We start from the raw sequence: 25,278 nt of genomic DNA, 5'->3' as shown, positions 1-25,278 counted from the left end.
AAATAGTCAATAGTCACAGGAAAGAATGCTTAATTAACATCACTAAATCATCAGGAAATACTAATTTCAGCCTCAACAAGATACATACGATGGGTGGTAATGGTGCTGTTCAGTCACCTGGTCATGTTCGACTCTGTGACCCCATGGACTGCTGCAAGCTAGGCCTCCCTGTCCCTCACCATCTCCCAAAGTTGGCTTTTCACACCAAGTGGCCAAAGGGTTAGAGCTTCAGCTTCAGCATCAGTTCTTCCAATGAATATTCAGGCTTGATTTCCTTTAAGATTGCTTGATCTCCTTGCTGTCCAAGGGACTTTCAAAAGAGCCTTCTCCAGCACCACAGTTCAAAAGCATCAATTCTTTGGCGCTCAACCTTCTTTATGGTCCAACTCTCACATCCGTACATGACTACAGGAAAAACCATAGTTTTGACTATATGGACCTTTGTCAGCAAAGTGATGTCTCTGCTTTTTAATATGCTGTCTAGGTTTGTCATAGGTTTCCTTCCCAGGAGCAGTGTCTTTTAATTTCATGGTTGCAGTCACCATCTGCAGTGATTTTTGGGGTACCTTTTAATATATACAGAATAAACAGATACATGTGCGGACGTATGTGTATTCATTCATGTCACACACACACATTTCTTTTCTTTTTTTTGGCCATGCCATGCAACATGCAGGATCTTACTTCCAGAACCAGGGATTGAACCCATGCCCCCTGTAATGGCAGCATGGAGTCTTAACTACCAGGCCACCAGAGATGTCCCAGTATTTATCTATTTCTTAATTCTATCAGCTAGAAAAGCCCAGAAGCCATGGCACCCCAGTAGCAAATGAACACACCTAGCACACAGATCTTTATTTCCAAATATATTCTCTATTAAAAAGAAGGAGGGATCCTTAGAGAAATGGCTGACTCTAGGGTTTTTGAGATGAACTTGGGGTATCTTATTGTGCCAAAACACAAAAGAAGATACTCAAGGAATGACAGGGTTATGTCAAAAGGACCACAGCAATCAGTTTGAACCGGCTCCCACTGGCCCAATCTGGCACAATTTGAGCATCAGTATAAGTTAATGACAGTGAAGAAATAACAACACATTGAACAAATAAGATTCTAGGTGTCTACAGTGATATAAACAAGTAAGTACTGGGGGGGAGGGTGCGGGTGCAGCTCTTATTTATAACAGAAAGCCAAGTAATAAACACAGAAAGAAAGAAGAAATTAGAAAACCACCATTTGGCAACCCTAATAGTAATAAATGATTCAGGTAAGAATGATCAATGAAAGCTGCCGGAGGGTAAAGTTTTGAGGAATAACATGGTATTTACAGAGCCTCAAACTACTCCCCCACCCCCTACCCCCACCTCATGATACTTAAAATTATGAAAAGAAAAATTCTAACTTTACAGTGGAGTACCTGACAAACACTACCTTAACCAAGTATTCCAAGTTAACATCACCAGCAATGGAACAAATAGACAGCTCATGGCTCCATAAGCATCTTTTCCATGGTATTCCTAACAGAAGTACATGAGGTGAATTTAATTATGCAAACATATCAAACAAACCCAAACTAAGAGACATTCAACAAAATAACTGGCCCAAACTCTTTAAATATCAAGTCATGAAAAACAAGGAAGATTAAAGAACTGTTCCAGATTAAAGCAGACTAGAGAGACAAGGCAACTAAATCTAATGTACAATTCAGGATATTCTTTTGCTGACATTCTTGGCACCACTAACAAGACCTAAAAAAGATCTACAGATTAGATAATGGTATCATACTGGTTTAATTTTGATAACTGTGCCAAGACTACATAAGAGAATGTCCTTGATCTTAGGAAATGTACACTAAAATTCTCAGGGGAAATGGGTATCATGACTGCAGCTGTCTCTCAATTCAGAATAAGAGGTGTATATATGTATTATACATATGCATACACACTCACGGGGCTTCCCTGATGGCTCAGTGGTAAAGAATTCACCTGCCAATGCAGGAGACGCAGGCTTCACCCCTGGGTCTGGAAGATCCCCCGAAGAAGGAAATGGCAACCCAATCCAGTATTCTTGCCTGGAAAATCCCATGGATGGAGGAGCCTGGTGGGCTACAGTCCATGGGACTGCAAAAGAGTTGGTCATGACTGAGCAACTAAACAATAATACACATTCACACATATACAGAGAGAGAGAGAGACAGCAGGACTGAGAGACACGGAGAGAGACAAAGATTGAAGAATAAACAAACATGGAAAATGTTAATACACGAGGAACTTGGGGAAAAGGTATATATGGAGAAATTATTTGTACTATTTCTACAATTATTTGTAACTTTTCTATAAGCCTGAAATTGTCAAAATTAAAAAATCTTACACAATTCAGAAAATTAAATTATTCAACCACTTAAAATAATGAAACACCATTTTTTTGTTACTTTGCACTAAAAATGTGTACAATACTTAGTGTTAGCGAGATTCTGGAGAAGTTAGTATTTTCATATTTTGCTGTTACAGTAGTAACAGCAAAACTTTTGAGAAAAACCACCTGGCAATATGGACTAACAGCAAAAAAAAAAGTACAGATTCTAGTGATTCTACTGCTGGGAGTCTATACTAAGGAAATAAATGCTAAATGTAATCACTGTGTGTGTGTGTGCTAAGTAGTTTCAGTCGTGTCCAACTCTGTGCGACCACATGAACTGCAGCCTGCCAGGCCCCTCTGTTCCTGGGATTCTCCAGGCAAGAATATTGGAATGGGTTGCTGAGTCCTCCTCCAGGAGACTTTCCCAACCTAAGGATCAAACCTGTGTTTCTTGCATCTCACCTGCATTGGCAGGCGGGCTCATTACCACTACCACCACCTGGAAAGCCCCGAAATCACTACAGTCTTATTTAAACAATGCAGACTGGGAAAAGCTTGAGTGCAACACAGGGAGAGTTTAAGAAAACAGAGACAATCATTCACAGGAACTATTCGGTCAACAGACTATGAACAGTCTATAAAAACTAAGTAACCATGGCACAGTGCTTGCAACAGACAAACCATGATAAAGCAAAACAGTATGAAGAGAAAAATTACAAACTATGGTTTTAAAAATATCTACACACAGGAACTTTCCTGGTGGTCCAGTGGTTAAGACTCCATGCTTCCATGCCACACAGTGAAGCCAAAAAAAAAAAAAAAGAAGAATCTATACAGAGAAAAAGGAGACAAGGAAAATTCACACATTGCTACGGTATTTGTGGGACAGTGGTTTTGATGAATAAGGTTGTTTTCCCTTTATCTTTCACATTTTCAGTAACTTTACTATTTTAATACTGAGGAATATGCAACTAAGAATAGAAAATCAGCTTAGTTACTACTTTAACAAAAATCCTTTGTGTTTGCAAAATGTACCTGGAAGTATTTCAGAGGGAAAATGGTGGGGGGGAGGGAGTCAAGATACAGTAATTTATGCAAACACCTTTATTTTGTTTTTAAACATATATAGCAGTAAACATGTGAGACAGGAAGCTGCTTAAGTCCAGAAGGGAAAAGGTTACAAAAGATACATTAAAAATATTCAGGTTGAAAGCATGAGCATCCTTAACATCCTTTCTTAAAGAATAAGCACATTCTATACAAATGATTGTGACAAAGAATTTTAAAGTTCAAGAGCCTGTCACAATAATGAGGTAAACCGTGGACAAGAGGAGTCTTGCCAGCTTCTCTCTTCTCCAATACTCACTGAAGTCTCATTCGTTTTTCAGGTGGGCCTTTAGTGCCCACTGTCTGTTGCACATTCTTTGCGGTCTCCTTCTCCTCAGATTTTACAGTCTCTGGTAGAGGCTCTGCCTCTTTCTTTGTCTGATCCACTAGACATCAAAAGCAGATATTTTTTGGAGGGGATGGTGGGTGGAGGGATGAGACCAGTTTAGACAATGGTTAACGTGAATGGTTCAGACTCTCAAATTCATTTAAACTACTTATCCCAAGTTCTAGATTTAGCTGTTTCATCAGGCAGATGTTTAAGAACCAATTCATTTTACCTGGTAAAACCCAAAACCTGGTAATACAAGCAAATTATGATACAACCTCAGATCACCTCAGCTTTTCCACACTTCCTCAATATCTATTCATCCCACTCTAATTCATCTTTTAAATACTACTATAATTACCACAAAAGCACCATCTTTTGGCAATCCAGCAAAGCAAAATAAAGGTTAGGAGTAACAAATTACCATTAGAAAGTCTAAAAGGACAAAATGACCATTCATCTCACATGTTGTCATTATTATTATTTCAAGTTTAATAAGAATTATCAGATGAACCATACCTGGGACCGGCTTTTCTCCAGACTTTTGCTGTAATTTTAAGAAAGAATAGGGGAGGGAGGTGGAGGAAAAGGAGAAAAAAAACAGGGAACGTTAGCAAAGCTTTCGTCTTCTTGACCTCATAATTTTCATTAAAATTATACTTGCATGCAAATTATATTATAAATGACTTCATGAAGAAGAACTACTATCCATGTACCATAAAAAGTAAACTTATTTTCTACTTCTTATCCCCCAGTTCCAAAAAGACACAAATGTAAAACTACAACAAAAGAATCAAACATTTTAAAAAGAGAAAAACCTTGAACATCAACAAAGTCCTTTGTGTCTGCACTGAGGCTACAATATTTTTAAAAAGTAGCTAAGGAGAATCCAATGAGAGGGAATAATGGAGCTTTTCAAAACTCCATAGACTTACTTGCTTAGGGGAAACAAGCTTTAAGTAAGCAGAATGAAATCTGGATGACTGATTTTTAAAGCTGGCAGGTATTGGAAGTAAAGAAATAGAGGTATTTTTCTCTGAATATAAGACTTCTGTTGAGTGAGTGCGCTATTAGAAATCAAACTGCAGGAAAAAATGACGGGGGCACTAGGAGTCAGGAACAAGGTCAGATCCTTCATTCAGCACGGCAATTCTTTTACTTGAGTGGGCCCTGTCGTCTCTGGGATCTCACTACCCAATTTAAATGCTTTAAATCATTTTCCTCCTCCCCCGCTCCTTCTTCATCCTCAAGGCTCACAACCTACCCTTCACCATCAGCCAAGGAAGGTGTGAACATCCCAAACTCTCTCCCTTCTATCGACCTTCAAACTTCTAATACTTTTACATGCAGACATACATACATGAAAAATACTTCTCTGTACTTCCCTGTCATCTCAGAATAAAAGTGTTCTTTAGAACACTTAATGCCTCTATTTCGGAGAAGGCAATGGCACCCCACTCCAGTACTCTTGCCTGGAAAATCCCATGGGCGGAGGAGCCTGGTAGGCTGCAGTCCATGGGGTCACTAAGAGTCGGACACGACTGAGTGACTTCACTTTCACTTTTCACTTTCATGCATTGAAGAAAATGGCAACCCACTCCAGTGTTCTTGCCTGGAGAATCCCAGGGACAGGGGAGCCTGGTGGGCTGCCATCTATGGGGTCGCACAGAGTCAGACACGACTGAAGTGACTTGGCAGTTGGCAATACCTCTGTTGGTTTTCTGAATTTCCTTCTGAATTTACATGCCCTCCCTAAGCTTTCTTTTCTATTCCTACGAATAAAGGCATCAAAATTTTCTGTTATCACATGCTCCAGAGTCAGGCTGTCCACTGCCTACCAACCCATTCCAACTACAAGTTCTGGGAACCACTACACTTAATAAGCCCAAAACTGAATTCCCCATTGTTACCCACTGTACAGAAAAGGTTAACACAGAAGGCCTGAGGCTTCGATCCTTAAAAGGGCAACTTGCAAGGTTGGCCTTTGATGGTATCTGGAAACTTGGATTTCAGGAGGGTTCCCACCATTTCCTAACTGATAACGGCAGTTAATTATGCCTTGACTGTATTTACAACGCTGTTTTTGCTTCCTTCAAAGAGTGTGGTGGAATTTTGGTATGTGCTAGGTGCGTGGGTTCTAAGTCCCTTCAGTTGTGTCCAGCTCTGAGCCACTCTATGAATTATAGTCCGCCAGGCTCCTCTGCCCATGGGATCCTCCAGGTATGAATACCGGAGTGGGTTGCCAGGCCCTTCTCCAGGGTATCTTCCCAACCCAGGGACTGAACCCACATCTCATGTCTCATGCATTCACAGGCAGGTTCTTTACCACTAGTGCCACCCGAGAAGCCCACGTGTTAGGTAAAGGGCGCCTGAAAAACCTCCCGAAACCTGGGCACCAAGTCTCTAACAGACTTCCTGGGGCAGAAATATCACAAACACATTGCTGCGTTTTCACTGTTTAAACAAAACAGTATATCCCATATGACTCTTGGGTTATGGGTTTAAAATAGTGACTGAACACTGGACTATAGAGTTAACAATAAACTCCTTTGTGGAGCATATAAAGTTCTTCTAAATATGACTTTAATCCAATTTTTAAGTCTCATATTTCACCACTCTTTCCTTCATAAAACATGTAAAAGTAATCAAACTTCAGAGTATTTTCTGGTTCTTTTTTTTTTTTACAACTACACTGCAGTATAACTGACATGCAAAAACATGGCACATATTTGATATACACAACTTGGTGAGTCTGGACATATACATATACTGTGATACATCATCACAATCAAGGTAATAAATATATCCATCACCTCCAAAAGATTCCTTTTGCTCCTTTAGTTTGGAGTTGTGTGTGTTTGTGTATGTGCACTGAAGAACACTCAACATGAGATCCACCCTCTTAGCAAGTTTTTAAATGCACAACACCATACTGTCAACTATAAGCAGTATGTTATACAGCTGCCTATCTCTACAACTTATTCATCTTTATAGAGCTGTAACTACATCCTTTTTACAACTCCTTATTTTCCTCTTCCTTCATCCTCTTGAAACCACTATAATGTTTTCTGCACCTGTAAGTCTGACTATGAATACTTTGGATACCTCATATAAGGGAAACCATACAGTATTCATCCTTCGGTGACTGACTTATCTCACTTGGCACAATTATCTCCCAGGTTCATCCATGATATCACAAATAGTACAATTTCCTTCTTTTTCTAAGACTGAATAATATTTAACTGTATGTCTATCCCACAGGTTTTTTTTTGGGGGGGGAAGTTAATTTAAGAGTTTATTATGATTTATAAGTCTCATTTTAAAAACATCAGTCCATCAAACAATGTAGAAATAAGTATGCAAAAAGTCTGCAAAACAAAAGATACTTTAAACATGTTTAAGTAGAGAAGTTATCTGAAGTTCTAGATTTTCAGTCACTTAATTATTTGCATTATTATGCAATAAGTGAAATCGCTCAGTCATGTCTGACTCTTTGCAACCCCATGGACTGTAGCCTACCAGGCTCCTTCATCCATGGGATTTTCCAGGCAAGAGTACTGGAGATTTTCCAGGCAAGAGTACTGGAGTGGGTTGCCATTGCCTTCTCCAGGGGATCTTCCCAACCCAGGGCTCGAACCCGGGTCTCCTGCATTGCAAGCAGCTGCTTCCAAATAATCCTTAACTTCAACTGGGGTCAGCCTCCTAAATCCAGCTTCGTTGCAGATTCCAACTTCTGTACTATCTTCTGTCATCTGCCCTTCAAAGCTCTCCTTTAGGGTTAATATGACTGTATGAATGGCATCTTCAAGTTCCAGATCTTCATTGTATCTTTTCTCAAGGAAAGTTTTCCCATTCACATAGTTCTTTCCCATTGCTGTGGCTTTCCAGACAAAGTAAGCTCCAAATGGATCCGACTGAAATAAATATGGCCATCCCTCATTCCAACCACAGATAAGTAAAGAAACTCCAAATGGGTGAACACCACCTGACTGGGTGTATTCCTGCATCACGGAAGCTACTCTCTGGACCAGCTGAGCTGTGGGAATGGGTTTTTGGTAAACGAAATAGTACTGTGGAGCTAGTTTTCGAGCTCTGTGCACAAGTATCCTGTAATCTGGGCCCATGCCACTATACACCAAACCTATATGCCTGGTGATGGTTCCATTTTGTGGACACTTCGCTCATCATACAGAATGGATTTCTGTTTCTCGTCAGTTGCCAAGACCATGCCATTTGCAGCTTTAATTCCCACTGAAGGAGCTCCTCCAGCTATAGCAGCCAAAGCATAATCTATTTGGACAAGTTTACCAGACAGGCTGAATGTTGTCAGTAAAAAGCTATAACCACGCTCTGCCATCTTTACCCAAAGGTCTTATCCCAGTTTCTTTATCCATTCATCTGTTGATGGACATTATGGCTGCTTCCAGATTTTGGCTATTGTGAATAATGCTAAAATATTCACAATAATTACAAATGTGGGAGTACAGATAACTCAGATTTCAAATTATATTACAAAGCCACAGAAACCAAAACAGTATGGTATTGGAATAAAAACAGATACAGAGCAATGGAACAAAATAGAGAGCCCAGAAATAAACCCATGTTTATATGGTCAGTTGACACCACACACAAAAATTAACTCAAATGGATTAAAGGCTTGAATGTAAGACCTGAAATCATAAGACTCCCGAAAGAATAGACAGTAAGTTCCTTGACATTAGTCTTGGTGATGACTTTTTGGGTATGACACCAAAAGCAAACATGAACAAGTGGGACTACATACATCAAACCAACGAGCTTCTGCACAGCAAAGTGAATCATCAACAAAATGAAAAGGCAATCTACAAAATGGAAGGAAATATTTGCAAATCTCGTATCTGATAAGAAGTTAATATCCAAAATATATAAAGAACTCATACAAGTTAACAGCATAAAACAAACAACTCAGTTAAAAACTGGGCAGAGGACCTGAATAGGTATTTTTCCAAAAAGACACACAGATGGCCAACAGATACATGAAAGGTGCTCAACATCACTAATCATCCAACACAGCACTGTGAAGCAATGACACTCCAATTAAAAAAAGAAAAAAAGAACTGGTGAGAATATTTAAAAAAAAAAAAAAGGAGGGGAGGAACACTTGTGCACTAGTGGTGGAAATCTAGTATAGCTACTATAGAAAACTGTATGGAAGTTCCCCTAAAAATTAATAACAGGACTATCATATGACCCAGCAATCCCATTTCTGGGTATATATTCAAAGGGAATAAACACAAGTTCTTGAACAGATACCTGCATTTCCACGTTCACTGAAGCATTATTCACAAAAATTAAGATACAGAAAACCACCTATACATCTGTCAACAGAAAGGATAAAGATGTGATGTGTGTGTGTGTGAGAGAGAGACTTCTGTGATACACACACACACTGGAATACTATTCAGCTGTGAGAAAGGATATCCTCCCATTTGTGAAAAAACAGATGAACTGAAAGCATTATACTAAGTGTTGAATAAGTCAGACAGAGAAAGCCAAATATGGTATCATTTATATGTGGAAATCTAAAATATTCAAACTCAGAGAGAACAGAGTGGTTCCCGCCAGTGGTTGAGGGAGTGGGGAAAATAGGGAGATGCTGGTCAAAGGTAAAAGATGAAATAAGGTCTGGGAATCTAATGTGCAACTTGGTGATTACTGCTAATATTACTGTAGTATATATTTGAAAGTTGCTAAGAGTAAGGAGATCAAACCAATCAATTCTAAAGGAAATCAACTCTGAACATTCATCAGGAAGATGCTGAAGCTGAAGCTCCAATACTTTGGCCACCTGACGTGAAGAGGTGACTCACTGGAAGATTCTGATGCAGCAAAAGACTGAAGGCAGGAGAAGAAGGGGACAACAGAGGATGAGATGGTTGGATGGCATCACTGATTCAATGGACAAGAGTTTGAACAAACTCCAGGAGATAATGAAGGACAGGGAAGTCTGGCGTGCCGCAGTCCACAGGTTTGCAAAGAGTCAGACATGACTGAGTAACTGAACAAGAGAGTAAAACTTAAATGAACTCTCCATAAAAGAGAAATAGTAATTATGTGACATGACAGAGGTATTAGCTAATGCTATGGCGGAAATCATTTTGCAATATATGTGTATCAAATCAACAAGTTGTACATGTTAAAACTTACACAACATTGTACACCAGTTATATCTCAATAAAGTTGATAATAAAAAGTTTATCCCCGAGTGTTGTTTGATGTTATTTTATATGGAATTTTCTTGCTACTTTTACTGATACTTTGTTGTTAGTATACAGACATGCAACTGATTTTGGGGTATTGATTCTATATCCTGAAACTTCACTGAATTCATGTATTGGTTCTAACAGTTTTTTAATGGAGCCATAGGTTGTGCTATGCAAGCAGACAATTTTACTCCTTTCCTATTTGAATCCCTTTATTTTTTTGTTGCCTAATTTCTCTAGCTAGGCCTTCTAATACTGTGTTGAATAGAAGTATGGAGAATGTGATCTTTGTCTTGTTTTTCATCCTAAGAGAAAATGCTTTGTTCTTCACGACTGAATATGATAGCTGCGGGTCTGTTACAATGGCTTTTATTATGTTGAGGTATGTTCCTTTCATACCTTTGTTTTCATCCTAACAGGATACTGAATTTTCCCAGCTGCTTCTTCTGCATCTATTGAGATGATTGTGGGATTTTTATTCTTCATCCTGATAATGTAGTGTACTATAATGATTGATTTTGGTTTGTTCAACTATCTCTGCATCCCAGGGATAAATCCCACTTGATCATGATATATGATCCTCTTAATGGGCTACTGCACTTAATTTGCTAGTATTTCATTGAGAATTTTTGCACCTATTTTTACTAGGAATATTGGTCTGCAGTTTTCTTGTCTTGTAGTGTCTGTGTCTTTGGTATCAGAGCAATGCTGGCCTCATAAAATGAATCTGGAAGTGTTCGCTCCTCTTCAGTTTTTTTGAAGAGTCTGAGAATGGTGTTAATTCTCTTTAAATGTTTGGTAGAATTCACCCATGAAGTCATCTCTTCTTGGACTTTTCTTTGTTGGGAGGTTTAAGATTACTGATTCAGTCTCCTTACTCATTATTGGTCTGTTCGGATTTTCTATTTCTTAATGAGTCAGTCTTTGGTAGGTCATGTATCAAGGAATTTCTTATAGGTTATCCAATTTCTTGGCATATAAACTGTTTAGAGTAGTCTCTTATGATCATTTTATTTCTGTGGCTTCAGTAGTAATGTCTCAAATTTTATTTGAGTTTTTTTTTGTTAGTCTAGCTAAAATTTAGTCAATTTATCTTTTGAAAACACCAGCTCTTAGTTCCTTTCCCTTTTTATTGTTTGCTTGTTTTTTAAATTGAAGTATAGTTGATTTAAAATGTTGTGTTAGTTTCTGGTGTACCATTGATTCTTTTCTATTATTTTTCTAGTCTCTATCAGTGGAAGTTAAACAACACACTCCAGAACAACCAATAGGCCAAAGAAGGAATAAAGAAGGAGAATCAGAAATTATATGGAGAAAAATGAAATTGAAAACGTAACATATCAGAACTTACAGGACAGCAAAAGAAGTACTAAGAGGGACGTTTACAGTGATAAAACCCTTCATTAAAAAGAAGGAAAGATCTCAGAAAACATAACTTTCCACCTCAGGAAATTAGCAAAAGAACAAACAAGGGATTTTCTTGGTTTCTATTTTCATCATTTTCTTGTTTCTTGTTTTGCATTTTCTATTTCCCTTTTCTCAATCAGCAATGCCAAAAAAAAAGTGAGCCACAAATGCAACTATATATGTAATTTTAAATTTTCTAGTAATCACATTTTCAGAAACAGATGAACTTTAATATTTTTAACCAAATGTATTTCAAATAGTGTCCTAGACATATAACCAGTATTTTTAAACTAGATATTTTATACATATTCTTATGTACTAAGTCCTTGAACCCAGTATGTCTTCCACACATATCACACCTCAACATGGACTAAGTGTGTTTCAAATGCACAATAGTCACACGTGCTGAGGGTCTATTGTACTGTGTGGTTCTAGATGTTCTGCCTCCAACATTCCTAGTATATATTATGTACCCACAGAATGAATGGTCAACCACACCTAATCTCTTACACTCTGTAGTCACTACTCATTATCTTACATACAGTTGTAATTCACTGATTTATTTATTCAACAGACACTGTTTCATCTTCAAGTGTAATTAATGAGATTTCTCTAAACTGACTTTTCTGAGTTCCAACTGGGCCTCTGCTCCCTTCAGTACCGTATCACCATTCCAATAGCACATTTCATCCAGTAGAGTCAAAGAAGGGGGAAGGGGAGGTCTGTTCTAAAGTCATCTCAGGGTGTGAAAAATCTCAATCAGAAACTACCCTTGAAAATCTCTTAAATAGGCCCTCAACAAGAAAAACAGTATCTATGATCTTAAGTCTAAGTATCTAAGTTGTATCCGACTCTTGCTACCCCATGGACTGTAGCCCACCAGGCTCCTCTGTCCATAGGATTCTCCAGGCAAGAATACTGGAGTGGGTTGCCATTTCCTTCACCAGGGGATCTTCCTGACCTGGGATCGAACCCAGGTCTCCTGCATTGCAAACCAATTCTTTACCAACTGAGCTATGAGGGAAGCCCATCTATGACCTTGTGTGTATACAATCCTGTAAAGACAAATAAGAGCTGAGACAAATCATAAGAATAACATGTTCACATATTCCATTTCACACCTACTTCTCTGCCAAAGCTCTTTCAGTAGACCTGCTACTGCTGTTGAAATACCCAAAATAACATAATAGAATTCATTTTAATTTCAACACCAGTACGACATAAGCCTATTTATTTTTACTCTTACCTCCTCCATTTGTCATCAAAAGTGCTATTGTGTTACAAAAGTTTAAACTATTCTCTAATTTAACGACTTAAATATCCACTATATTCAGGCTAGAAGGTAGTATACAGAGTGACAGCATGAGTTCCAAATTCTAGTTTTGTTACCAACACTTTCGGCAACCTTCTGAATATATTATCTATAAGCAGGCCTCACAGTCTGTGAGGATTCCATGAGGAATTAAACTTAAGAGCACAGAACAGTATTAATTAGATTCCCTTTACCCATTTCTCCCATTAAGTCCTTGAAAAACTTTCTTTTGATTCACAATTTTTAACTAATGAGGAAATCAATATGTTTAGATCACATCCGAAACAGTTCTTACTTAAAAATCAAAATGTCAGAAAAAGTGTTGAATCAAAATTAACCACATGCATTCTCATTACCTGCACAAATTTGGGTGGAAATTTTTGTCTAAGATCTAGAAGCAAAGCATCCACACGCTGTCTCTGGAAAATAGAGCTTGGTTCTTCTTTCCTTTTGACTTTAGGTTTGACTTTATCTATTAAAATATGAAGTCCAAATCAAAACACTAATTACTTTGATGCCTTATTTTTACAAATCTTTGTCTGCCACAAATATATTCAAATTTCATTTTTTTTAGTGGCTGCTATTCCAAAGGCAATCCCCCCAAATACATTAAACATAGCAGAAGGACAGAAGCACTGAAACTCTGAAATAAGGTTAAAATTCTAACATTTATAAAGCTGACATATCTTTTAAAGATATGTCAACTTTAGCATGGACAGACACTGTTCTTACGTTTTCATAATTATTTAATTATGAAAAACTTTAAGGCTACATTTTCCATAATTACCTAACACATTCTGATTACGTCTGAAATTATCTCATGTTTACTTTAAGTGTATTAAATTTGTTTTTCCCACAAAACCTAATAGGCACAAATGGAAAATGTAATTTTCATAAACTTAAGTTACCATACTCAATTATGAAGACTATAATCCACTAAAAATCAGGACAAACCAGACAACAAAAGATCATGAAGAGAGAAAAGAACTTACAAGAGAAATTCTGAAATTAATCATGTGTGGGAGTTTTCCTGGGAGGGGAATGTGCTGGTGGGTTGTTTCTAAAGGAAGAGTTCCTGTTAAGTTTTACTTCAAATACTTCATTAGGGGAAAGAGCTCTTGGGAGAAGTTTATTCAACTCATGCAAACTTTCCTAAGTCAAATGTTGTTGCCAGCACCTACTATCAAGAATAAATACAACTACATCTCAAAGACCCTTTATTCCACGGGTCTGAATTTTATTTCAAGGCTACCTTTTCCATAGTAATTCATCCTAAGTTGCTATTTCTCTAAAGAGAAAAGCAGAATATAGGTATACTGCTGTGGATATGTTTCTAGAAGTATTTTTATTGGCAAAATATGGTACAGATCAAGTAGTGGATTAGCAGCTATGGAAACTACACCTGGCATCACAACAGGTGCTAATATGGAAAAATCAGAAACAGACTGGTAATCATCTGGAGATATGGCTTTCAGAGCATCTCCCCTGGTTCAAAGACTCAGATTTAGGTTCCAGGCTTCAAGATGACTCAAGAGTTAAGTAAGAAGGAAATATCATCATTACTCTTTCTTCATCATTGATTTCCCTTATGTTTTCTAAATATTTTAAAACCTTGAATCAACTTATCAAAGATGTCACTTACCAAAGAGATTAAAATGTATGCCTGCTGTTGCTAAGGGAATGCTATGACTACCACATCTAGTTACAGGAAACCTAGCTCTGACAATGTTATCATCCTATGAAATCTTCCTATAAGAGGTAAAACACACCAAGAAATCACTGATAGCCATTTTTCGAAAGAAAAACAGCTTCATCCTCCAAGTAACAAAAAGTGTTTTAGGAGGGTCCAGGTGTCCCACCTACCTTGCTCTTCGTGATCTTTGAAGTGCCACCAATACCCTTTGGAAGGGTGATATCGACAGTATGACATAGCTTCATCAAAAGCTGACTGAATGCCATGCACTGCAGTAAGCTGATAAAGGGAAAACCAATTTTGAACTTTTCATCAGTCATCCATAATTTACAAAGTAACTACAGTATTACATGTGCAAAGACAGTAATTCTTCTGTTTTTCAGAACCTGAATCACTATGTATCTGGGGCTGTTGTATATACTTTGAACATGGAGCTGGCCCACAGGAAGCAATGCTTAAGACATTCTAATGGTCAACACTTTATTCCAAGGGAGAAGAGTTCCTGTTTAATTCTTAGAAGCAAGGTAGGTCAGCTAGAAGTTTTCTGTAATGTTTAAAGAATGTAAAGACACTTACCACTCTAGAGTTTATAACTGACCCCAAGTCTGGTGCCTGATAGATCACTCCAGCAATAATATAGTAATCAGCCAGTGGGATAACTAAAGCAGTGGGAGAAACAAATGCTTATTAATACAGCTATGCACACAAACTGCTAAATATACTTCCTTAAGAATAAAGTTTGACCTTTTCCCATATTAAAGCTTAAGGTGGGATTTGCCAATTCCTGTTTTTGTAAATAAAGTTATATAGAAAAATCACCACACCCCTTCATTTCCATCATTATCTAAGGCTGCTACAGCACTAGTGGAGTAGTCTCAGAGACCGTGAGGCCCACAAAGCCTAAATACTTCGTCTTTGTAATGTGGACCACCACAGAAGTGTGCTAACTTTTGCTCCAGGAGCAGTGCTTCTTAAACTTACTGATCATCTGAATCATCTGAGTATCTTGTTAAAATTAGACTCTGAGTAGTAAGGAAGGACAATGCATTTCTAACAAATTCCTAAGTGATCCAATGCTGCTGTCAGTCAACCACACTTTGGGGAATAAGACCTTAGAGCACGAGAGATTTAGGGTCCAGGATGAAGATATCAGACGCACTGAACTTGGCTCTGTGCTCCAGTCCAAGGTTCTAAGGAATAAAACAGCTGCTAGTGAGGCTGGTGTCATCGTGGGTCACTTCTGTACCTGGAATCCTTCCATCATGTAAACTGTGTCCCTGGGGAGGGACTCTGATCTTTGATTATGAAAGTTAGTTTGGATTCTTGACTCTGGAACACAACTTCATTAGCAAAGTCATTCTCTGGAATCAACACCAGGGTGAACGCTGTTCTCAAAGGTCTTGAAGAGAGCATGTGATTTAGGAGATGTAGCTGATCATCTCTGGAATGAGTGACTAGCTCTTTGATTCAAAATCAAGTCTGAACTCTATACTCTCCATACGATTTCTAAAGCAAGTTTTTATTTGGTAACATAACCCAAAAAAGACTTCTGGTTCAATGTGTCGATGAGGGTTTTCAACTGATCTTTCATGAATCTGGCGCAACTGCATCTACCAGGAATTAGACATGATTTCCTTCTGAGAGACTAGACTTCTGACAGGCAGAGGATGTCTACACGATCAGCCCTCAATAAAAATTCTGGACTCAAGAGTCTCCAAGGGTCTTCCCTGAGCAGACATCTTATGCACATGGGGGTGCATTTCACTACTGGAGCGAGGGTGGACTTGGAGTGGCCCCTCACAGAAGGGAAAGCATGGGAAGCCTACACATGGATTCCCACAGACCCCTAAAACAGAAGCCAATCCAAAACATAAGAACATACAGCTCAGGAGTCAATATATCATGGTATTTTACGAAGAAAATAATACCTGAAGTTTACACATTTTACCTTGAGTAGGGGACTGCCGCTGTTGCTTCCGAATGATAAAAAGAATGGGCTCTTGAGCATGTAAAAGGATGTATTCCACTCCAACCATCTGACTGAAAACAGGAGGCAAAAATTCAGAGATCTATGAATGCCCTACAAACAATTCTGCAGAACATTCAATTATTATATAAAAGCAGAGCAACACTGTAAATAGGATAAAACTGCCTATGTGTGATATTAAAAATTGGCTGTTCATTAAACTGGCTGTTTTTCCCAAGAAGGTGGAGCACAGATAAAGTAAGATTTGGTTTTTAAACAACAATAAAATTTCTCTATAAAAATTCATGATGAACTTACGTTAGATTATTTTCAGTCATGAAAGTACACTGAACTTACATTTCAAAAAAGGCAACTAAAATACCCATGATGCTTCCTGAACAAAGAGATCTACAAATATACATAAAACATAAAGATATACATGAACACTATATCTGTCTTAATTATATATCTCTACTACATATTCTACCCAAACAGAAAACATCAAACCTTATCCTCACCTCCAAAAAATTTTCTTCTGACATACTACATTTAAAAGCAACATCAAGATGCTTCAGTAAACATAAATATTTACCTCACAACGAAAGCTATTTAAAACACCAGAAATTTAATTACCTGGAATCCACGCTCCCCATGTTTAGCTGACAGATGAAAAACTCTATTACACAGTTGTTTCAGAAACTTTTGTATCAGTAATAAATTCTTAATTATTTAGCATCTGAAGTCTGAAGAATCTTGCTTTGTATTTGTATGGCTAAAATTTAACTTGTCATACAAAAAAAATTTCTATAAACGGCACTATGGTTTAAGACATTAAATTAGATGTAGAGGAGATAATAAATACAGTTACCTGGTTAAGGACAACAGAGCTGCATTGTTAAAATCAATGACATCTATATCTACTGCATTTTAAATGGACTATAATATAGGAAGTTATAAAGAAAAGACTTCCTAGGTTACAAGTGACTACTAATAATTCCTTTGCATGTCAAACTGGTACAAACAAAACTCCGGTTCTTCCAAAACTTCTACTCTGTACTTCATGATCCACAGCTGGAAAGAAATATTCATTACAAAATCTGTAGCTGGCAAAGATGCTACCTTCTTACTAATAACTTACTTTAAGTGCTCTAAAGTTAGCCTCTGCATTTTGACCACTTCGTTATTACATGTCCTGTCATAAAAAGGATTACTTCTTTCTGAAAAATAATCCAGGACACTTCCACTGTTCAAAATAGGGATCCAGGAACTGTCAACCCAAGAGATTCCCAGCAGATTATCTTCAAAAAAAGAAACAAAATGATAAAGGATGAGAAAAGAGAAAAAAAATCCAATCCAACAAACATTTATTATGCATATAACAGAGGAGGCACTATGACCCTAAGAATGTCATGGATCCTAAACTATCTACCCTCACAGTCTAACAGAAGTGGTAAGTATGCAAGAAAACAATGACAACGCACATTAAGAACTACAATAAAGATGTCACTAAGTATGTTACGGGAGCACAGTGGAGCGAGCAGAATACCTCACCTGAGGGAACAGAAATGAGTTTTCCTGGGGTGAGGAGAAGGTGGGTTTTAGCAGGTGAGTTTTAACACGATATGTTAAAGAATAAATAGAGGCTCACCATGGAGAAAAGAGAAGCAAAGCAATTCCAAGCAGAGAGAATGTAAATACAAAGGGAGGGAAATATAAAAATACATGATTAAAGGTCTAGGTGAAGAAGTTACAAGACTTGAAATCTAGAGAAGTCTTTATTGGAAATCCTGAGTTTTTATAATGTTGGCAACTAATTCAAAATTTTTCAAACAATACTCATGCCAAAGAAAACACATCCACTGCCACTAGTCTGAGACCTTCCAATTAAAGAGACAGAAATAAGTTAGGAAGCTATTATTATAGATGAGACAATAATGTTGTAAAAGGGGCAAATGAAAAGTTGAATGCCCTTAATTACAGCCATACAATGTCATATTTTAAAGAATTAAACCTTAAATTGTTCAAAATGGAAAAAGAAAAAGACAGACATGCAAAGTAGGGCTAGACAGCTTTAACTGAGCTTTTACTGGTTAACAGCTACAATGTTTCATAACACTGACAGTACCAAATCCCACTAGGTGTTAAGTCATGGATGTCAAACTGCCTATATAATACTGGTTGAAGGAGGCAGAACTGAAAACTTCAATCTCTTCTAAACTGTAATTATTTCTGGCATCTATAAAGAAGTCAGACCTAATTCAAGGTGACAAGCAATTTAGAGGAAAACGAATCAAATTGAAAAAGCAATTACACAAAGGTAAAACATGCTGTGCACATTATAAAATGAAGGAGGAAGAATAGATGAAGCATGTTAACGACCAAATAATCAGTAGAGACCACTGAGATGGCCCATCATAAACGGACCATGCCATAAACAAATATTTAACAGGCCAGGAAAAAACATTTTCAAAAAGAGAAAGGTTTTCCAATGAAAAACAACTAAAAATAATCATTATTTTCAGCTTTAAACACTACAGTCCAGTTACTAAAGTTGTTTTCCTTAAAGCAACTTTCTCACACTTTTCTTTTTACTTAGGAACAATCATATAAAAGCATTTGCAGAAGAACAATTTGAGGTTGGTTTCTCCTTTACATAGTAACTATGTTTATATGGTGTTAAAAGTTATTGACAAACCGTTATAGTATCACAGATCATTTCAGCATAGGCAGAAAAATAATCTGCAAAAGCAAATAAATGTATAATTATAGATTCTTCCTCTCCACAATCATGGAGCATTAATGATATGAGCATGAGGTGATGAGGACCTAGTGGAAGGCAATGGCAATATACAGCAAGATAAAAACAAACATTTTTTAGGGGGGAAAAGAGACAATTTTCTGAATGACCAATTATAAAGTCAGCGAGCTTAGGAACCAGTAAATGATTTATGAAGGTGTAATGAATTTGGCTTGAATACACTGAGTTTACATATGGAATCAGACTCTCAGAATTAGGAAAAATTACAAATGTCATCTTATCCAAGAGACTGTTCAGTAAATTCTCTCTACAATTTTCTTCATCTGGCTATTTCTTGATCAGCAATTTTATATCATATTTTCTTCATTTAGTAAACTAGTCAAAGATAAAAAGTAAGGTGAGTATGACCTGGAAATAAATACAGAGAACAGTATTTACCACTTTTGAACACTAACAGTACAGACACTACTTTACCCAATAACTCAAGATTGGTACTATTATTAATATTAGTTTATAAAAGAAAAACCTGAAATACAGCAAGGTTAACTCGTCAAGGTCACAGAACCACTAAATGGTAGAGTTGAGATTTGAAACCAGGCAGCTCAGCTCCAGAGCCCACACACCTCTACACTCGGCTGCCTCAAAATCAAAATACTGAGTCAGGAGAATTTCTGAGAGAAGCTAGGGCTGATACCACAGATTTGGAGACCACTAGTAGAACAATCGGAGAAGCCAATGGCACCCCACTCCAGTACTTTTGCCTGGAAAATCCCATGGATGGTGGAGCCTGGTGGGCTGCAGTCCATGGGGTCACTAGGAGTCGGGCATGACTGAGCGACTTCACCTTCACTTTTCACTTTCATGCACTGGAGAAGGAAATGGCAGCCCACTCCAGTGTTCTTGCCTGGAGAATCCCAGGGACGGCGGAGCCTGGTGGGCTGCCGTCTATGGGGTTGCATAGAGTCGGACACGACTGAAGCGACTCAGCAGTAGCAGCAGCAGTAGAACAATGAGTGCTGTCCTGTAGAAGAGGTAGTCTAATCAAATTCATTTCCTCTTCTCCGTTCCTTTTGCCAGTATCACATCTAATCTTCCAAGTGTCACTTGGACAGCAGCCTCCTTACGGGGCTTCCTGTCTCCAGATCTTCTCTCAATCCTATTCAGCCTTAAAAATGCCACTTACACATTAAAAAAAAAAATTGATTGGTTGATTATTTTTGGCTCTGCTGGGTCTCTGTTGCTGAGAGTGGGCTTTTTCTAATTGCTCAGAGCAGGGGCTACGCTTCGCTGCAGTGCATCGGCGTCTCACTACAGTGGCTTCCTGGCGCATGGGCTTAGTTAGTTGCCCCGTGGCATGTGGAATTTTCCCAAACCAGAGATCAAACCTGTATCCCCTGGATTGGCAGGCAAATTATTAACTACTCGACCACAGGGGAAGCCCAACTTGTACATTTTTCAGTGAGAGCTGCATAATACATCATGATAGTCTATGCAAAATTTAATTATTACTTTAATCTTCTTACTTAAAGAACGGCAGTGCATCTACAGTCTAAAAGAACAAGGTCCAAACTCTTTAACATGGCATTTCACAATCTAGCGCCAGTATTCCTACTTCACTGCCCACAATTCACCATCACACAGCAGAATGGCACAAGGAAAAAGTATTGACAACTATAAGACAGCAGGCGAGTTAACCTCCTCATGCCTCACTTCTCTCATCTATAAAACAGGTATTATTATGTATGTAAAAGGTTTAGTACACTGTAAAAATTCAGTGTCAATTATGAAGATGATGGTGGTACTGCTGGTAGTCAATTTCATTTAAGATCAATACAACTGACCTTATTTCTAGCTTAACCAAAGGTGTCCTAGTTTGGGCCTCTTTTTTCTTTTTTTTCTAGTTTATACACTTTTATGGAAAAAATAGAAACCTCTTTCATTCTCAAAAGGGTATAGGTTTACCAGAAAATTCAAAGGGTCATGTTAGATTAAACTCATTTCAAATGTTACTAATCTCCACAAAGTCTTTCTCCAGTTTCCAAGGTAGAAATAATGGTTTCTTTCTCTATGTTCTCAGAGCAGTTTCTATATACTTCAATTATTAATTATTAATAACCCACAAACACAAATGTGTTCCTGTTAAATGCTGACTTTTTAAGAAACTGGGGCTGTGGGTTACTAATCAAAACTAGCACAGGATCTGACTGGTAAGAGTTAGAAAAAGCTCATTAATTCATGATTAACGGCTAAGGATAAATTACTCTACTGGTCATAAATTGACACATACTCCAGTATCCAAAGATGTTCATCTACAAAATAGTTAACTGGGTGGTGTGTGGCTGTAAAATAGAATACCTTAGCTCTCCCACATAGAAACTACCTAAGACCACAGCCCAATAAAGAGAATACACTACCAAAACAAGCAGACTCCAACAACTTCTTGCCATCTGCAGTTACCACCCTTGTCTGAGCTATCCCCAAATCCCCATTCATTACAAAAATGGCCTTCTAACTAGCCTCCCTAATTTCACCATTGCCCTCCTACACTGTTCTCAGCAGCCAAAGTGACCCTAAGAAAAAGTAAGTTACATTATGTTCATCCTCTTTGGTCAGAACCCTCCCGTGGTTCTCCGTTTTTACTCAGAGGAAAAGCCAAAGCCCTTACAACTGCCTACAATTTCTAGATGACCAGGCCACCAATTCTCTCTGACCGCCTCTACTTCCGGCCTCCTCACTCACTCGGCTTCAGTCATACTAGCATCCTTGCTCTTCTGACACACCAGACACATTCCCACCTTAGAGTCTTTGCCTTAGAGGCTTTAACAAATCTAAATAAAAAGTGAAACTGAAAGTCGCTCAGTCGTGTCCGACTCTTTGTGACTCCATGGACTATACAGTGATGGAATTCTCCAGGCCAAAATAATGGAGTGGGTGGGTAGCCTTTCCCTTCTCCAGGGGATCTTCCCAACCCAGGGATCGAACCAATTCTCCCCCTTTGCAGGTGGATTCTTTATCAGCTGAGCCACCAGGGAAGTCTAAAGTTATGAAAACTAAACAGTCTGATAGACTTTTTATTTTTTATTCAATTGCAAGCGAGAGCGTGTTGACGTGGCCCTAACAAAGCTCTCAGACAACAAGCAAGTAATGAAATGAGGTGCTTGATAGTCTCACTTATAATGAAAGAAAAACATATAGTAAGCATTATTCAGAAATGCTGAAGATCACTAGACATTTTGACAATATATAAATGACAATATATTTGCAATGCATGTGCCAGACTCCAATTTGGTCAATAAAGAAAAAGGAGTATTAAACGTCAGGATTAAGGCGGCCCCCAGGAGAAGGCAATGGCACTCCACTCCAGTAGTCTTGCCTGGAAAGTCCCATGGACGGAGGAGCCTGGTGTGCTGCAGTCCATGGGGTCGCTGAGAGTTGGACACGACTCAGTGACTTCACTTTCACTTTTCACTTTCATGCATTGGAGAAGGCAATGGCAACCCACTCCAGTGTTCTTGCCTGGAGAATCCCAGGGACGGCGGGATTCACGACTGAAGCGACTTAGCAGCAGCAGCAGGCCAAGTTCCAAGGATGAACCAAACCCTGTCAGCGGCATATTACCCCACCCCCTTCTCTACCCAAAGGCCGTTCCTTCACCCGGATAGAGAGCCCCAACCAATACTGATGGAGACGTATGCAGAACAACACCGCAGCTATCAGGGCTCAAAGCCCAGGGTTTCTTCCAAGCCCTTTCGTTTTAACGTTTCTAAGAGACTCCTGAACAACTGCGAAAATCTAGGCAGTTTTCCGCCAGATTTGAGCTTCGAGTTGTTCAGAAAAAAAAAAAATCAAAAGAGCTTGGCAGATATCACAAAGGAACCAGTATTTTGCCCTCAAGAGCTATAAATCCCTAAACCAGGCCCCAGACAATCAGAAAACAAAGGATGATAACACAGGTTACCTCGAATATCCACCGCCGCCATAACTCCGAAAGTGTTCTCAGGCCCTTCTTCCGGCGCAGAGAAAACGTCACAACTCAGAGACGAAAGAGGCAGGCTGCAGAGCGGAAGAACGTCGAGGAGGAACCAAAAGAGGGCGAGGCGGACAGAAGAGGGGGTGGAGCGGCGACGGGGAGAGGGCGGGACTGAGACCGAGTGGGCGGGGCTAGGAGACGGAGTTGGGAGGGGAGGAGGGGATAGGAGAGCCTTGCTGGAAAGAGCTGCTGCTGCTGCTGCTAAATCGCTTCAGTCGTGTCCGACTCTGTGCGACCGCATAGACAGAAGCCCACAAGGCTCCCCTGTCCCTGGGATTCTCCAGGCAAGAGTACTGGAGTGGGTTGCCATTTCCTTCTCCAATGCATGAAAGTGAAAAGTGAAGGTGAAGTCGCTCAGTCGTGTTCGACTCTTAGCGACCCCATGGACTGCAGCCTACCAGGCTCCTCCGTCCATGGGATTTTCCAGGCAAGAGTACTGGAGTGGGTTGCCATTTCCTTCTCCATGCTGGAAAGAGAGAGCAGATTCAAAGAAAAGAGAGGTAGAAGCAGGAGATGCTATCGGGTTAAAAATTTGGGGACTTTGAGAAAAAAGGGACTGAACAGAGGCCTGCCCAACGCCCATCACTGAGGGATTCGAAAATTCCACCTTGATCTGTGATCGTTTTAAAAAAACAAATTCTGATTGTGCAGAATTGGGGGTGGTAACATTTTTAATTTTAAAAACTCTTTCAGGCGTATTCAATGAACTGCTCAGTTTAGGAGCCACTGTACTGTTCTTAGTCGTTCAGTCGTGTTGGTTTCTTTGTGACCCCATGGACTGTAGCTTGCCAGGATCCTCTGTCCATGGGGATTCTCCAGGCAAGAATACTGGAGTGGGTTGCCATGCCCTCCTCCAGGGGAATCTTCCCAACCCAGGGATGGAACCCAGGTCTCCCACATTGCAGGCAGATTCTTTACCGTCTGAGCCACCAGGAAAGCCCAAGAATATTATAGTGTGTAGCCTATCCCTTCTCCAGGGGATTTTTCCCACCCAGGGATCGAACCTGGGTCTCCTGCATTGCAGGTGGATTCTTTACCAGCTGAGCTACCTGGAAAGCCCTTAGGGGCCACTGATCATTCTATTTTTCACCCTACCTCAAATGTGGGGATAGGACAGGACTAAGCAGGAGGAATTTGACAACTATTAGATTTATGTAACTAAGCCCATTAAAATATTACATACCTTTGAGACAAAATTTTCACAAAACAAGGCTTCCAGCACAAAACATTAACAAGATTAAAAGAAAGGGAATACCTTGGGTCCCTGAGTAAAGACCTAGTGTCCAAATTCCGGGTAATCTGGGCTAGATAGCAAGATGCCTTAGAGGGAACAATTCTGGAATGGGGAAGCTATAGGAAGTCTTAGAAAGATTTTCAAGCTCCAGTGTGTCTCCATAAAAGCAAAATGTTGAGGATATTTGCAAGCAAGACACAGATGCCAAGAAGAGAACCCCAAAATCTGAAGAAGCCCTTTTGTATGGGGATGAAGTGTTAGTGCCTATATCTTCTCCAGAATTTAGGTAGTGTGAAGGTTCACCCAGAATTTAAGCACAGAACAGTGGTAAGGGGTGGGGAGTACAGCAGTGGGGGGGTGAGGGCCAGAACAGCTGTGAATTTACTGGAATTTTCTACATTATAGACTGAGAATTCAAAACTTTTAACTCTAAGTGGCATGAAAATATATTGCTTTGTTTAACTCCAGTTTTTGAACTGGGATTTTATGCTTGAGATGATATGTATACGTGTCCCAATAAAAATATGCACACACATAGAGCAGAGTTTACTTTTCAAAGGAGGAAGGCCTGGTGGGGCCTGGTTGAGGAGGCATTCCAAAATAGTGGTTATCGTATCCAATAAACAGAACTGTGAAACATCAAGCTTTCTGTTTTGTTTGTTATGTTTTCTTGTACTTTTATTAGGAGAAAATAACAGAACACAGATCCTTAGGTAATAAAACATATGGTAAGCATAGTAAGCCAGACCTGGGAGCTCAGCCTTTATCTTGTAGGCAGTGGGAGAAGTGTAATTGTGATTCCATTTTATCAATATGGAGATTATCCAAGGAACATGAGTTGGA

General features: G+C 39.0%; 1 protein-coding gene and 1 pseudogene across 3 annotated transcripts; both read right to left on the bottom strand.

Moving 5' to 3' along the window:
- Window positions 1-3,512: 3,512 nt before the first annotated feature.
- Window positions 3,513-23,152, bottom strand: MED6 (mediator complex subunit 6). Of its 3 annotated transcripts, none has more exons than XM_068964607.1 (8): window positions 23,130-23,152; window positions 17,552-17,711; window positions 16,396-16,487; window positions 15,020-15,106; window positions 14,618-14,752; window positions 13,111-13,226; window positions 4,313-4,340; window positions 3,513-3,851 (listed from the first exon to the last, which is right to left on the bottom strand). In XM_068964607.1, exons 1-8 carry the CDS (start codon window positions 23,149-23,151, stop codon window positions 3,721-3,723), a joined length of 771 nt encoding a protein of 256 aa, XP_068820708.1. In that variant the 5' UTR covers window position 23,152; the 3' UTR covers window positions 3,513-3,720. The 3 variants fall into 3 exon arrangements, with proteins under 3 accessions (XP_068820708.1, XP_068820710.1, XP_068820711.1); XM_068964609.1 differs by having other exon boundaries at window positions 14,618-14,726; window positions 15,024-15,106; XM_068964610.1 differs by having other exon boundaries at window positions 3,513-3,843; window positions 14,618-14,726; window positions 15,024-15,106.
- LOC138073460 (proteasome subunit alpha type-2 pseudogene) lies at window positions 5,546-8,150 on the bottom strand (annotated as a pseudogene).
- Window positions 23,153-25,278: the final 2,126 nt, after the last annotated feature.

This window comes from Capricornis sumatraensis, chromosome 2, assembly GCF_032405125.1.
Source record: "Capricornis sumatraensis isolate serow.1 chromosome 2, serow.2, whole genome shotgun sequence".
Taxonomy (NCBI): Eukaryota; Metazoa; Chordata; class Mammalia; order Artiodactyla; family Bovidae; genus Capricornis; species Capricornis sumatraensis.
This window is presented reverse-complemented; position numbering and strand designations above follow the sequence as displayed.

What these genes read in the sequence shown, in the direction of transcription:
- MED6 (XM_068964607.1), bottom strand. Translation starts at nt 23,151, where the DNA reads ATGGCGGCGGTGGATATTCGAG. An exon ending in CTAACTTTAGAGCACTTAAA is followed by an intron (nt 16,488 to 17,551) that starts GTAAGTTATTAG and finishes TCCTGTTTTCAG; the next exon opens with TCAGATGGTTGGAGTGGAAT. An exon ending in GCGGCAGTCCCCTACTCAAG is followed by an intron (nt 15,107 to 16,395) that starts GTAAAATGTGTA and finishes CCACTGCTTTAG; the next exon opens with TTATCCCACTGGCTGATTAC.